This window comes from Argopecten irradians, chromosome 11, assembly GCF_041381155.1.
Source record: "Argopecten irradians isolate NY chromosome 11, Ai_NY, whole genome shotgun sequence".
Lineage (NCBI taxonomy): Eukaryota > Metazoa > Mollusca > Bivalvia > Pectinida > Pectinidae > Argopecten > Argopecten irradians.
The window spans coordinates 31,464,886-31,476,986 of NC_091144.1; the positions used below are offsets into that span (position 1 = coordinate 31,464,886).

At 36.0% G+C, this 12,101-nt stretch overlaps 1 protein-coding gene across 1 annotated transcript; it reads right to left on the minus strand.

The window, feature by feature from the left end:
* Positions 1–1,175: 1,175 nt before the first annotated feature.
* LOC138335304 (ankyrin repeat domain-containing protein 53-like) lies at positions 1,176–10,480 on the minus strand. Its single transcript, XM_069284326.1, has 4 exons — positions 10,154–10,480; positions 4,709–4,908; positions 3,840–4,004; positions 1,176–3,637 (listed from the first exon to the last, which is right to left on the minus strand). The coding sequence occupies exons 1-4, from the start codon at positions 10,349–10,351 to the stop codon at positions 2,536–2,538; spliced, it is 1,665 nt and encodes a 554-aa protein (XP_069140427.1). The 5' UTR covers positions 10,352–10,480; the 3' UTR covers positions 1,176–2,535.
* Between the last annotated feature and the right edge of the window lie 1,621 nt (positions 10,481–12,101).

The following is a 12,101-nucleotide window of genomic DNA, read 5'->3' on the forward strand; positions in this document are numbered from 1 at the left end:
TCGCAGCCATCAATACTACACAGCAGTGATTAACGATATGAATAATTGATAGTTAATAGGGACAGAACCATAACACAGAGAATTGGTGCTACATCCCTTTTACACTAGGTTAGTGTGTTGTGTTTTGTGAAGAGAACATAAATATTGCGTGGACGCTTTTACAATCCGGCGCCTAGCCTGATGATTGGGTGTGTATAGCAATAAGTCCGCACTGCATCAATAGCCATCGGCAATAACCATAAATAAGAAAACGCTGAAGTACCTTGTTGCACCTCAGCAAATTTCAAAACTACATTGAAATGTTTGATGACTTGACATGACAGCTGCTGACAAATGACAAAAAAAACATATCTATAATAGGGTTATGGATAAAGAGTGATAACATTCCCAGTTTGAGAAGGGGTTTGTCGTAAGCAGCTTCGTCGTATCGGGAAATTCATCTCCGTCTTAAATGAAGTCCATCGTTTTCTTTGTTCGTTGATGTTCTTTGTGGTTTCGTTTCATAGTCATTTACAAGATTAAGTTACTCGAGATGATGCCTAACTGCATTTGACTAGGATTTGTGAGATCGCTGACACAGAGCACCTGGTCCGATACACTTTGTACATACTTTTTTTCTTATTATAAGATTGGTTGTTTCTTTATGGGGTCGATATTATTAATTATTTTCTACTGTTAACTTTAATGTGTCGAAACAACTAAAGGTTCTCTAGATTAAAGTTTTATTTATACATACACTGGTTAATCAGTAGATTATAATTCTTTACACACTATGGGTTACTATCACTACATAGTTATATCAATAACTGGAATACTTCATAGAAAAACTGAAGGCAGATCAGGTTCAGGAGAAAAAAAAACCCTGACCAATAACAGACCTGCAGAGATTTCCTTTGAAGAATGCAGATATAGAATTGCCCGACTTAAAAGCAACACAGTCAACTTCAGTTTACCATTATTCGATCATTTTGATGTAAATCAAAGGATCAGACGAAACGTCTCATCTGGTGTCGCCCCCAGAGTCGCTTCAGTTTAGCTGACATAATCCATGGGCTAATATAACGACAGTGATAGTAACCCCTGGAGTATTGAGGATGTGAAGTATACTTCTGGGATAGATGCTGAGTGTTTTGCACATGTGTAGTCTTAAATTGATAATCATATTAAAACAAGTATTATCTGTATATAATGTAAAGGCTTTATTGAACTATATAGATATCAGCAGTATGAAATCTCTAAGCACCGTTTTCATACACAAGCATCTTATAATACTACTCAAGAACCGGAAACTAATACTGGTTAACATTCCAAAATCAAAACCAGTTCCAGAATTATCGAATTCCCTCCACGCATAACATGCTGTGGCAGGGATTTTCAAAGAGCTGGAACTGTCATTCAGCATTCATTGAAATCAATGTTAGCCAGACAACAAAACGTCTGTTTTAAATTCAAATTAACAAAGCTCCTGGTAATGGTTTCCTGCTAAGCGCTAAACCGTTCTTGAAAGCACATTGTAATACTGCATACAAAATACTAAGCGGTATAGGATAAATAGTAATGCTGATAGTATGTGATACGGAGATCATGAAAGAAAATATGGAATCTCAAATTTTAGTTTTAAAAGACACAATTGGTTAAATACTTTGATGAAATGTGAAAATAACTGAGATTCATAAGTGTCGCTCTTTGCTGGAAACGCATGACCATAAACCAAAATGTGAAACGTCAGTTTTGATTTCAAAGCCGTGATATATACTAGGGTAAATAAATAATATGTGATAAAAACGGCACTCTCAGTGTGCGAAGTGCTAAAATCTAACACCGAACAACTATAAATAGACGTCCACTAATGACACATTTAAGCAAGCATCACAATTGTTAATGTAGCCTGTCCCATGACAAATACCTTATATGGTTGTGCAATCCAGTTACACCGAGTAGACTTATAGACCTATTAACCTAGAAAGGACACAGTCCTGAGTATCCATTTGCTGTTACCTGTGACTAGAGAATTACAAAAACCTTTAGGGACTAATTTAGCAGACTCGCGGATGAATTTCCTGTGACAAGTTTGATTTGATACGGTCACCACAACCACATATCGCGGTTACTTGGTGATTGGATTTGATATGCTGCCAGAGTGTGCATTATGGCTGTTTTTATGCTAACCCATCATGTAAGCTTCTTTCCAAATTATAACAAATCGTAATCTACTAGGCACGTTTTGTCTTTTGCTATGATTTTTCAAGAGGTCTAGCCACACATAAATATTAATTTAAGCTGAATTTTGTTATAGTCGAAAAGCAGACTAGCTCTTTGAAGCAAAAGCAAAATCTATATTATATGGCATGATTTCAATATCTCGAAAAAAAACAGTAAATCGAGACCCAACCGGCTAAGGAAAAAAAATGATCGACCAGCTGCAATACTCGAATTAATATGAAGCATAATCATTTTTCTTGTAATTTACCGTACGTATTGAGGTCCTACATCGCTACCAATCATGCAATCTTTGAACTTTTATAAGTTGTTGTATCAAAAAATTGAGAACTCTCCAAAATTAATGTCGTATTCCTCTCCCTTGATATTTGGGTAATGTCTAGGTTCATTCATATTGCGAAAAGCATTCACGACTCTCTCCCGCTGAACCCTGGCGCTGGACCAGTTTCTACCCCCTGATACCGGGGTCTTAGACGAGGTTGAACTGGAGTCACAGTGAAACGAATTCGCTCGTTGTAGACTTTCCTTGAACAACAAAGACTTAAAATCGTCACATATATGCAAACTCACTTCACTTCGTCCTCTCTCTTCGATTTCGTACTTTTTCTTCTTTGTCACATCACTCATGTGTATCGGTTTGAACAATACCGGTCGCTCTGTCTTACTTGGGTCGTCCATTAATACTTTATCGACTACATCATTAGGAAGGTCCACATCACGTACCTTCACCTTTAACCTCCGCGTTTTCGTATTCTCGTCTGTGACATATATACTAGGCGCATGCTTTCCCGTATAGTACATTGGCGCCGATTTCAGTTTCGGCATTCGCGTGAACGGATCTCTAGGATAATCGTCCTTTAAGTTCTCAATATATGCCTTCTTTGGAACTTTTAGAGGTACTTTCCATTTTTCAGGGTTTACATAAGGTGGCGATTTCATTCTAACCGCCTTTGGCTGGGCATTTTCATTTCGTTCATGAACATTTCCATCGTCGTATTGCGAAAAGGTAGTAGGGCGTCGTTCTACAGGGCTTGGCGTTCTCTGGGTACGGAAGGCCACGTGTACATTGGTTGTTGTAGATGACCCAGGGTGTTTGATAGATGATTTTACTGACTTCCCTGATGAAGCATTATCTGGCCTTTGGACCTTACTGTTGGCTTTGTGGAGGGATTCCCCTACTGGCTTTGTCGGCTTTTCCGTCCTGTCTCGTCCCCTGGGACCTGTGTTTTGTGGTGGAAGTTTCTGTTTGTGTAACCATTCCTGATAAGCCTTCTCCCCATAGAATTCTTGCGCCGCGCGTTTCTCTTCCTCATCTTCCATCTCCTTCATGACCTGTTGCATTTTCAGTTTCTTCAGATAGTCCATTTCCTTAGCGACGTGGTCTTTTCCTTGGTGCCAACTCTCTGCTGCCAATATTCTGTAATTGAATGGAAAATCTAGTAATAAACTCGTTAACAATTACCAACACATTTTGTGAATCCTATATACATAATTTGAATGAAGAAAATAGCTACATAATTCTAAACTTTAATCCCACCACAAACGTTGTAACAGCATATATACCAAAGGTAAACAGTATGACAAAGTTGGCTGAGCCTCAGTTACGATTTTCTACTAACCTTGCACATTTCTTGTGTCCCCAAAGTTTCGCCAGGTCAAGAGGAGTGTGACCTCTGCAGTCCTTCCCTGTAATGGCGGCCCCTATATCAATCAGCTCCTTAAGGCACTGCACGTGACCCTCAGACGCCGCCTGGTGGACAGGTGTAATACCATCATTGTTGGCCCTTCACGTGAGAAAACAAATTATACCTTTATTTAGAGCATGGTGTATCGACGGATTTGGGGAAAATAGTGTTATCGCATTATTGTATCTTATATACCTGCTTATGTATTTTGAGTCAACAGTGATGGCTTTAGCAGGCTTTATCCTCAATGTGTATTAAAAGAAATTTTAATCGTTTTAAGCATTGAACGTGTGTGCATTTGATCCCTGTCACCTAGAAGTGATAAAGCTATGACAACGCATTGTATGGTCCCTTTGAAGAGATCGTTATGCGGAAGAGTTGAAAATTCCAATGGATTCTCAAACATCAATTCTGATAGGGTGTCAAATCATCTGTTTTATTTTAGGCCAATTTCGGATATGTCTAAAGACCAATTAGATAAAGTCTAAAACGGAATGCCCTTCTTAAGCATGTGGTCAATCGGAAAATAGAATTATTTTAAAAACTTGATTAAACTTTAACAACTACTTGAAGAAACGTCAACACGTCAGGGAATTTCTACCATCAACCTAGAATACTATAATAATACATTTAATGCCTTGCTAGGGAGAGTACCATAGTTATTGTATATGCAACCACACTATGTACATATAATTAACCATTAATGAAAATATTACCATACATCGTAACAAGCCACTTTCTTCTTTCATAATGGAGTGGTGATATACTGGTCGGAAAATTAAAACGAATGAATTAAAACTTACACAGAAGCATCCGCCTTCTTGCTTAGGAGATAGGAGAGGCACTGTAGTGCCCTCTTACCCGTCTGGTTACTGATGCAGAGATGAGCAGCCCGCCAGCCCGTCGTACTCGGCATATTTATATCGAATTTATATTTCTCAATAAGTAGTTTGAGGCATTCCAGACGTCCATGAATGGCTGCAAGATGTAGCGACGACAACCCCTGAAATGGATACATCGTATAAAGTAAAATCAATACCGCTAATGTCATAACAAAACAACAAATCAAATGTCTCCGTCTTTTACTGCTACCCGTACATGCAACACCATTCAATACTATTGGTGGTGTCTAAATACAGAGTTTTCTTATAATACATGTAATGATTTGCGGTGAAGGCGGTATATCACTTTTCCATGTGAGTCCGGAGTTCTACATGGATATTATGACTGGGAGTAATTAAATTTAGTCGGTGTGGGACATATTGTTTGTAATTGAACACTTTCTCCATAAAAATGAATATACAGGTCAATTACTGTGAGGGTAAGTATCCCAGTATTTGACGTTTGACATTTGTTTGGCAAACATAACGACATCGTTAACGCCAATTCCTTCTGACATCAACTACAAAGCATTAAGTAATGGTGACAGAAACTGGCATAAGATCAAAAGGAACTGTTACATTTATCTCTCTTTAGTGCATTATGGTCAATTTGAGCACCATTTGTTTGTATTGGCGACTATAAAATAAACTAACTGGAAGAGACATTCTGAAGGTCGCCAGCAATACAGGTTGTCTGTTTGGTTGGTAGGGTTAACATTGTATAAACAAGGACGGCCTCCCATGGGTGTACTGTGTAGCATGTTTTGGCAGACTGCAGTATGTTGTTGTTGCGACCCGTTGTATAATAGAACTCTTGTATATAGGTCAAACTGTATGTTATTATCGTGGTGAAGAGTATTCCTGAATTCAAAATATAGTACAACTGAGGCAATACAAATCCTTGTACACAATCATCAGCTTGCAATATTGTAACTATAAAAAGACTTTTCGACAGATAGCAGCGTAGTAGGCCGGGCACGTATATTCGTTCTATGGCTATACCAACTATATGAACGCTGTGGTTGTTTGCAAATGGCATTAATTCGATTAATTGATAATAATCATCAAGTTGCATCATACAGCTTATATAGTGTTATACCACTACTGTCGACCTAAAATACGTATAAAACTAAATTGAGTTGTTTGAGTCAGATTGTAAACTAAATACAATTTGTACACAGTAAAATTTCCTAACTTGAATATCAGGTCAAGAAATCTTGATTAATTATTGGTCAATTTCAGGCCATAATTTTCTTTACCTGAAATTCAGATCAAATTTCATGTGAAATACGTTTTATTCCATGTTAGTTCATTAACCTTAAATTATATTCTGTTCGTTTCAGGTCAACTTCAGGTAAGCTTTCTAACCAGAAATTCATTCTGGTCAATTTCAGGTTAGGAAATGTTGCTGGTGTACAGTGAGCAGCAACAGTTTTCCACATTAAAGAAATCCACAACATTCACTTACAATCGTCTTCATTGTTTAATCAGCGAGAGAATCAATCTAGTCATCTTGTAAGTGTATTCAGTATTTGTGTTGTGTTTGAAGTATTAAATAGAGTGTATCTCTCCAATCTAAACATCTAATACTGTCTTCTAAGTGTACTCTATCGGTCCTAAGGGGAAGCAATACAATACACTAATACTTTTAAATGGTTATTTTGGGAGATGTGATTTGTCTGTTTACACATACCAGTACATCTAGTCATGATAAGAACAATCCTGAATATATACTGGTACAGTAAAACTAGTAAAGAAAATAGCTAAACTAGACTTAATGTTTCCGCTCAGCTTTTTTTTTCTTCTTCGTAATTATAGTTCCGAATTTGTTTTTGTCGCCTTGTTTCAAGCATATCTTATTACTTTCTTGCTATAGGGAATGTACTCAATGTTTTTTTTTTTAGATTTCTGTCATCATATAAAAATATAAGATGCTCCACCGCTGACAAATGGTATTTTTTTCACTATCAAAACAGGAGCAGACGATTTAGTATTTTTCTTCAGTTACAAAAGTTGCTTACTTTACACCATTACCGCCATTGAAAAGTTTGAGCTTCTAATTTTGCTTCAAGTAAAAAATATGAAAAATAATTAATTGCATCCCGAAAAAATTCCGTGGCGCTATATCCTATATAGAATAAGTACTGATTGCGCATGTGCCAAAGGCAAGACAAATTATTTTATATTATTTTTTGTGTTAATTAGACATATATATACGCGATTAAACACCAATTATTGTTCAAATGATGAATGTCATTTGTGCACTGTCGGCGGTGGAGCATCTTTAACTAACAATAAATAGTGGTCAAACTCAAGATAATAAAATACATTAATTGGCCACCATGTATACATTTACCTCTATACCCAGTATAACAAATAAATCTTGGTTTGGCTTGTGCTAACAGTAAGAGAGTCTTGTTTTAAGCCATATAGTCTATCCAGTACATTAAACATTATATTGTCAAGGGGTTAATTGACTTTGTAACCAATCCTTCCGATCGAACTGAACAAAACCTCCGCGAGTCCATATTAATCTGGAGAGCAGCAGTTATAACACAGGCTTTTGATTCTCTAGTCATATAGACTTCTATATAGCATGTATAATACTGGGTCTTACCAGTATTATACATAAAGTTGTCTGAATATTTATAGAATCAACAGCCTGTCGTTAAAGTAACAGAAAGAATTCTTCCACTCAAAAGAAACCTGGGTTGAGCTGAACCTACAATGTACATAAATCTAAATTAGACCTTATAAAATTTATAGGTATGTCAATTATACAAAACACTTCTTCAATGCATAACGATACTTACGGATGTGTCTAGAAGATTGGGTTCATTTTCATAAATAAACCTATTAAGATTGCCATCTCGTAAAAGTATGTAGTCTTTAATACATAAGTACTCTGGATTTTAAATAAGGCTAAGCCTGTATATCTAAGCGTATGTAATTAGCATCTATACGTATTAAATTATTCCTATATATCCCTAGGGAAAAACACAGCAATTCATTAAATGAATTTAAAAACGTTAATTTGGGGGATAAAAAGTGTTAGCCCGAGATACTCTGCCCTGACACTAGACTTAGACATTATAACAGATAGATGTCTGGCGTAGGGCCAGAGCGCAGTAGTACTCGAAAACCTGGAATAAGCCGACACCGTTTGGTATCGGGCCAGGTCATCTCCGATTGAGACTACTTACAGAATATTACCACCGAGAAGCCCCACTTACCTTGGTCTTTTCAACAAATGAATAATTTATCTACTCATAGTCATCAATTTCATCACACATGCACGTTCTATAGTGTCAACATAGTAGTTTCTTATCCGCAACTTTAAATTTCCCTCGTCGTCGTCGCCATTTTTCTCGTAGTATGCAAATCACCTTTAATCTCGACGGATTGCTATATTTGGGTAGATATAATATTCATTTGTTTAATAGACTAAGGTTAGTGATGCTTCTCGGTGGTCAGTCTGAATCGGAGATGACCTGGCCCGATACCAAACGGTGTCGGCTTATAAAAAGTGTGTACCCATATAGAGCTGTCACCATCGTATTAATTCCGAAGTGTAACTAGATTTTCACGGGATCCTTTGAAACATGTACGGGTGATGGCACATACATGTATAGTACATAAAAACCGATTGTGTACAAAGTCATATTGTATGTGCTATGTTGAATTAATAGAGTAAGCTAACATCGTAACTAAAGTAAATATTCACGATTTATACGTGTACAAAGTAAATAAATTGAATATTCAAATTTGACGTACATGTAAATAAACACAAATCTAAATAATCATAAAATATAAATACATGGTATTCCAGGAAATGTTATAAACTGGAGATTTTTTGTGGATTTTTCACTCGACTCACACCAAATATACAGTACAGAATGTATATATCTTTCTCTTATCGTAGAAAGTATCAGGTATTTGCAATGGCAATTAAAAAGTTCATACTTAACTGTCGCGTTTAATGCTCGACCGCCGACACAGCATAAATGATCTTCATCATTTGAACAATAATTGGTGTTAATCGTGTATATATATGTCAAATTAACACAAAATATAACATAAAATAATTTATATTGCTTTTTGAGCATGCGCAATCAGTACTTCATTCCATGTAGGATACAGTGCCACAGATTTTTTTTGGGATGCAATTAATTATTTTTTTTATATTTTTTACATGAAAAAATGGAAGCTCAAACTTTCCAATGGTGGTAATGGTGTAAGGTAAGTAACTTTTGTAACTGAAGAAAAATATATTTGTCAGCGGTGGAGCATCTTACACTCAGCCATAAAATTATTCCTTTACAATTACCTATAAGATGGTCAATTAGTCCTTATAACCACACATTTGAATATAAAATACACAACTAGAAGATCGTCTAATAAGATATATGTATATGTTTAAGCTTCTCATATTTCAGACAACGGACTGTTTAGATTATAGAGACACACATGTATCCAGTTACATTCCAATAATGTACAGGATTTCCGATACCCAAACAGATGTGGTTTTGAATTTCGATATTTTAATATTACAGGTTTCGAATACGATCTAAATGGAGGTGGTCTGACAGGTGGGTATTGTTTGAGTACATGCACAGGGATCTGAGAATTAGTTACTGATGATATAATCACGGACCCGCCAGAGTGACTATAAGACCATTTTTAGACGTTAAAAATCGATATTCTACATGGTAATATATACTCGTATTTAGTACCATGTAGAATTTGATTTTTATCGTTTTTTGATCTACACCTCTAAAACGTCTAAAAATGGTCTTAGGGCACTCTGGTGGGTCCATGGTTATATCATCTGTAACTAATTCTCAGATCCCTGTGAGTACATGTACAAAGTATGAAGTTTCTTAGTGTTGTCAGATGGTATCCAAAAAAACAATTATAATGTGTTTCTTTGTCAATATCTACATGATAATTTAATTTGGAATAACTTAATTCAGTTTTCTGTTATTGATTTTGAAACAATCAAAAATGCTTTCACTTTCATAGACTTATAGATTACACTGTATATAAACATATTAACAGCAAAACATGAACATTCAGTCCAGCCGAAGTTCATTTGATCACTAAATGTTTTCAGTTTTTGTCTGTGTTGCATTGGTTAATATAGATACATGTTATAATGTACATATAAACACCGACGTTCGTGCTGTTACACCTCGACCGATCATTATCTAGACACTCGAAAGTATTTCCGGTTGAATGACTCTTTCTTTCACATGATAATATCATAGCAACGGCTGTAAACAAATGAACTTCGTTTTAAAATTAAACAAATAAACGAAAGACAGTTTATACATTACAAATATATCTATGAAAATCATATAGACCTACATTTTTGTCGAAGTTGATTTGTCCCCTAGCGTCACGTAGACTTTGTTTTAGCCATTCAACATCTCCTATAGCAGCCGCCATAAATTCGTCGTCGGCGATTTTTTTGTCATTTCCCCCAGCTCTTGGTCTGCGTTTCCTCTGATACCGGTCAGTTTCCGTCCCCGGACTCGCCATAGAGGACTTTCCAACGTCCGGCATCCTGATAGTGGGTTGGATTTTAACCGACAGACCACATGGACCTAATTACCTCCCTAGCTACCGAGTTATAATGGGCACCTGTTAGCGGACTACGCCATGTTGTTGACATAGGCTAATTTATTTTACGGATTTCTCCGGGGATTTAAAACGAAACGACACATGCGCATACGGGGTCCACGTACGGTACTTACAGTCGACTTCACAAAATGTATACAACATTCACAAATGATGCTGTAGATATTAGACCTCTAAAATATGGATAGTTATTATTGTTTATGAAAGACATATATAATTACAAAAATGTACTTTAATAATGCTATATACATGCATACAATACAATGTGTATAAATTATAAAATATAAGTCGCATATAATGTAATATAAATATGTGTTCGCTTTCGTAGGCCTACATTTGTCTTTGTGCATTCAAGAGCCATGTGTAAAAACGATTTAAATAGACATTTAAAAAACAACCAATGCATGACAACTGCCGGACTAAATGAAATGATACAGATATAACTTATTCATTCACGAACTCGTGAACATGATCATGATGTGACTAAACAGGGATTTAAACGCCTATGTTAAACTACATACAATGTATTGTATGACAAGTAATTGAGCGTTTGTAACAGCACGGGTCTTCACAATGTAATACTAGATTATGGTGATTTAATCTTCATTTGTTCTATTTTCTTCAAATGTAATCAAGTTTGTCCTTGCATTTCTATTCCATGTAAAACAAGAACTAAGAAAAAGTCGTTTATACAATTAAACTTCCGTACAGTTATGTACCTTTGTTGGAAAATAATATAAAATATCGATACATATACACATATATATAGACACTATTGGAAACATAATGGCATGGTTAAACGTTACTTAGTGAAAGAAATAAGATCATGAATTGTTGTCTTTTTCCCCGCATGTTTTGCAAAAAAAAAAAAAAAAACCAAAACAAACAACAGCAGACAAATAAACTATTTACACATCTACAGCAAGGCCTTTATAATAAGTTATTAATCGTGATGCATTCTGTATTTGCATATTACAGAGTTATCTGGCCTTGCGGGTAGGTATTAATTGTGACGTCATGTGTTTGCGAGCGTAACGGGGAAAACGACGTGAATTGCGCTCAAAAATAAAGACTAGGCTAACAATCGATACCTATCCGCAAGGAAGGTAACTCTGTAATATGCAAAAACGGAATACACCCGTTCGGTTAACTTAGTTGTGTTCAACGGAACCATAGAAGTAATTCTAAAATATCAGTACATTTTACGGAGGTCAAAACTTCAATAGCAAAATAACGATTCCGAGGGAGGCACACACAGGGATATGAGAATTAGTTACATTTTGTATCAATATGGACCACGCAGTTTAGGGGTCTTGATAAAAAAAGCCTGGTGGGTCCATATATATTGATATATACTGTACATAACTAATTTTCAGGTCCAAATGGAGACACAGGGTAATGGTGAAATCGAGCACCGATGTGTTTTGTTTTCTTTGATTTTGTGAAACCTAGCTACCAGCCAGCAAGTCGAAAAAAACAAGATGTTGACGGAGGACGATAGACACCGTGGCATGACATAGATACAGATGTATAGACTCAACGACTTTAAGAGCCTTAGAATGAAGATATGTATCTCTAGTAACCTTGACTGTAGGCAAAGGCCATTCATTTTAACACAATTGATGCATGTTATAAATCGAATATCAGAAACCTGGACCTCATTCTGATTAAGAAA

What these genes read in the sequence shown, in the direction of transcription:
- LOC138335304 (XM_069284326.1), bottom strand. Translation starts at nt 10,351, where the DNA reads ATGCCGGACGTTGGAAAGTCCTCTATGGCGAGTCCGGGGACGGAAACT. An exon ending in AAATCAACTTCGACAAAAAT is followed by an intron (nt 4,909 to 10,153) that starts GTAGGTCTATAT and finishes TATCCATTTCAG; the next exon opens with GGGTTGTCGTCGCTACATCT. An exon ending in GGACACAAGAAATGTGCAAG is followed by an intron (nt 3,638 to 3,839) that starts GTTAGTAGAAAA and finishes ATTCAATTACAG; the next exon opens with AATATTGGCAGCAGAGAGTT.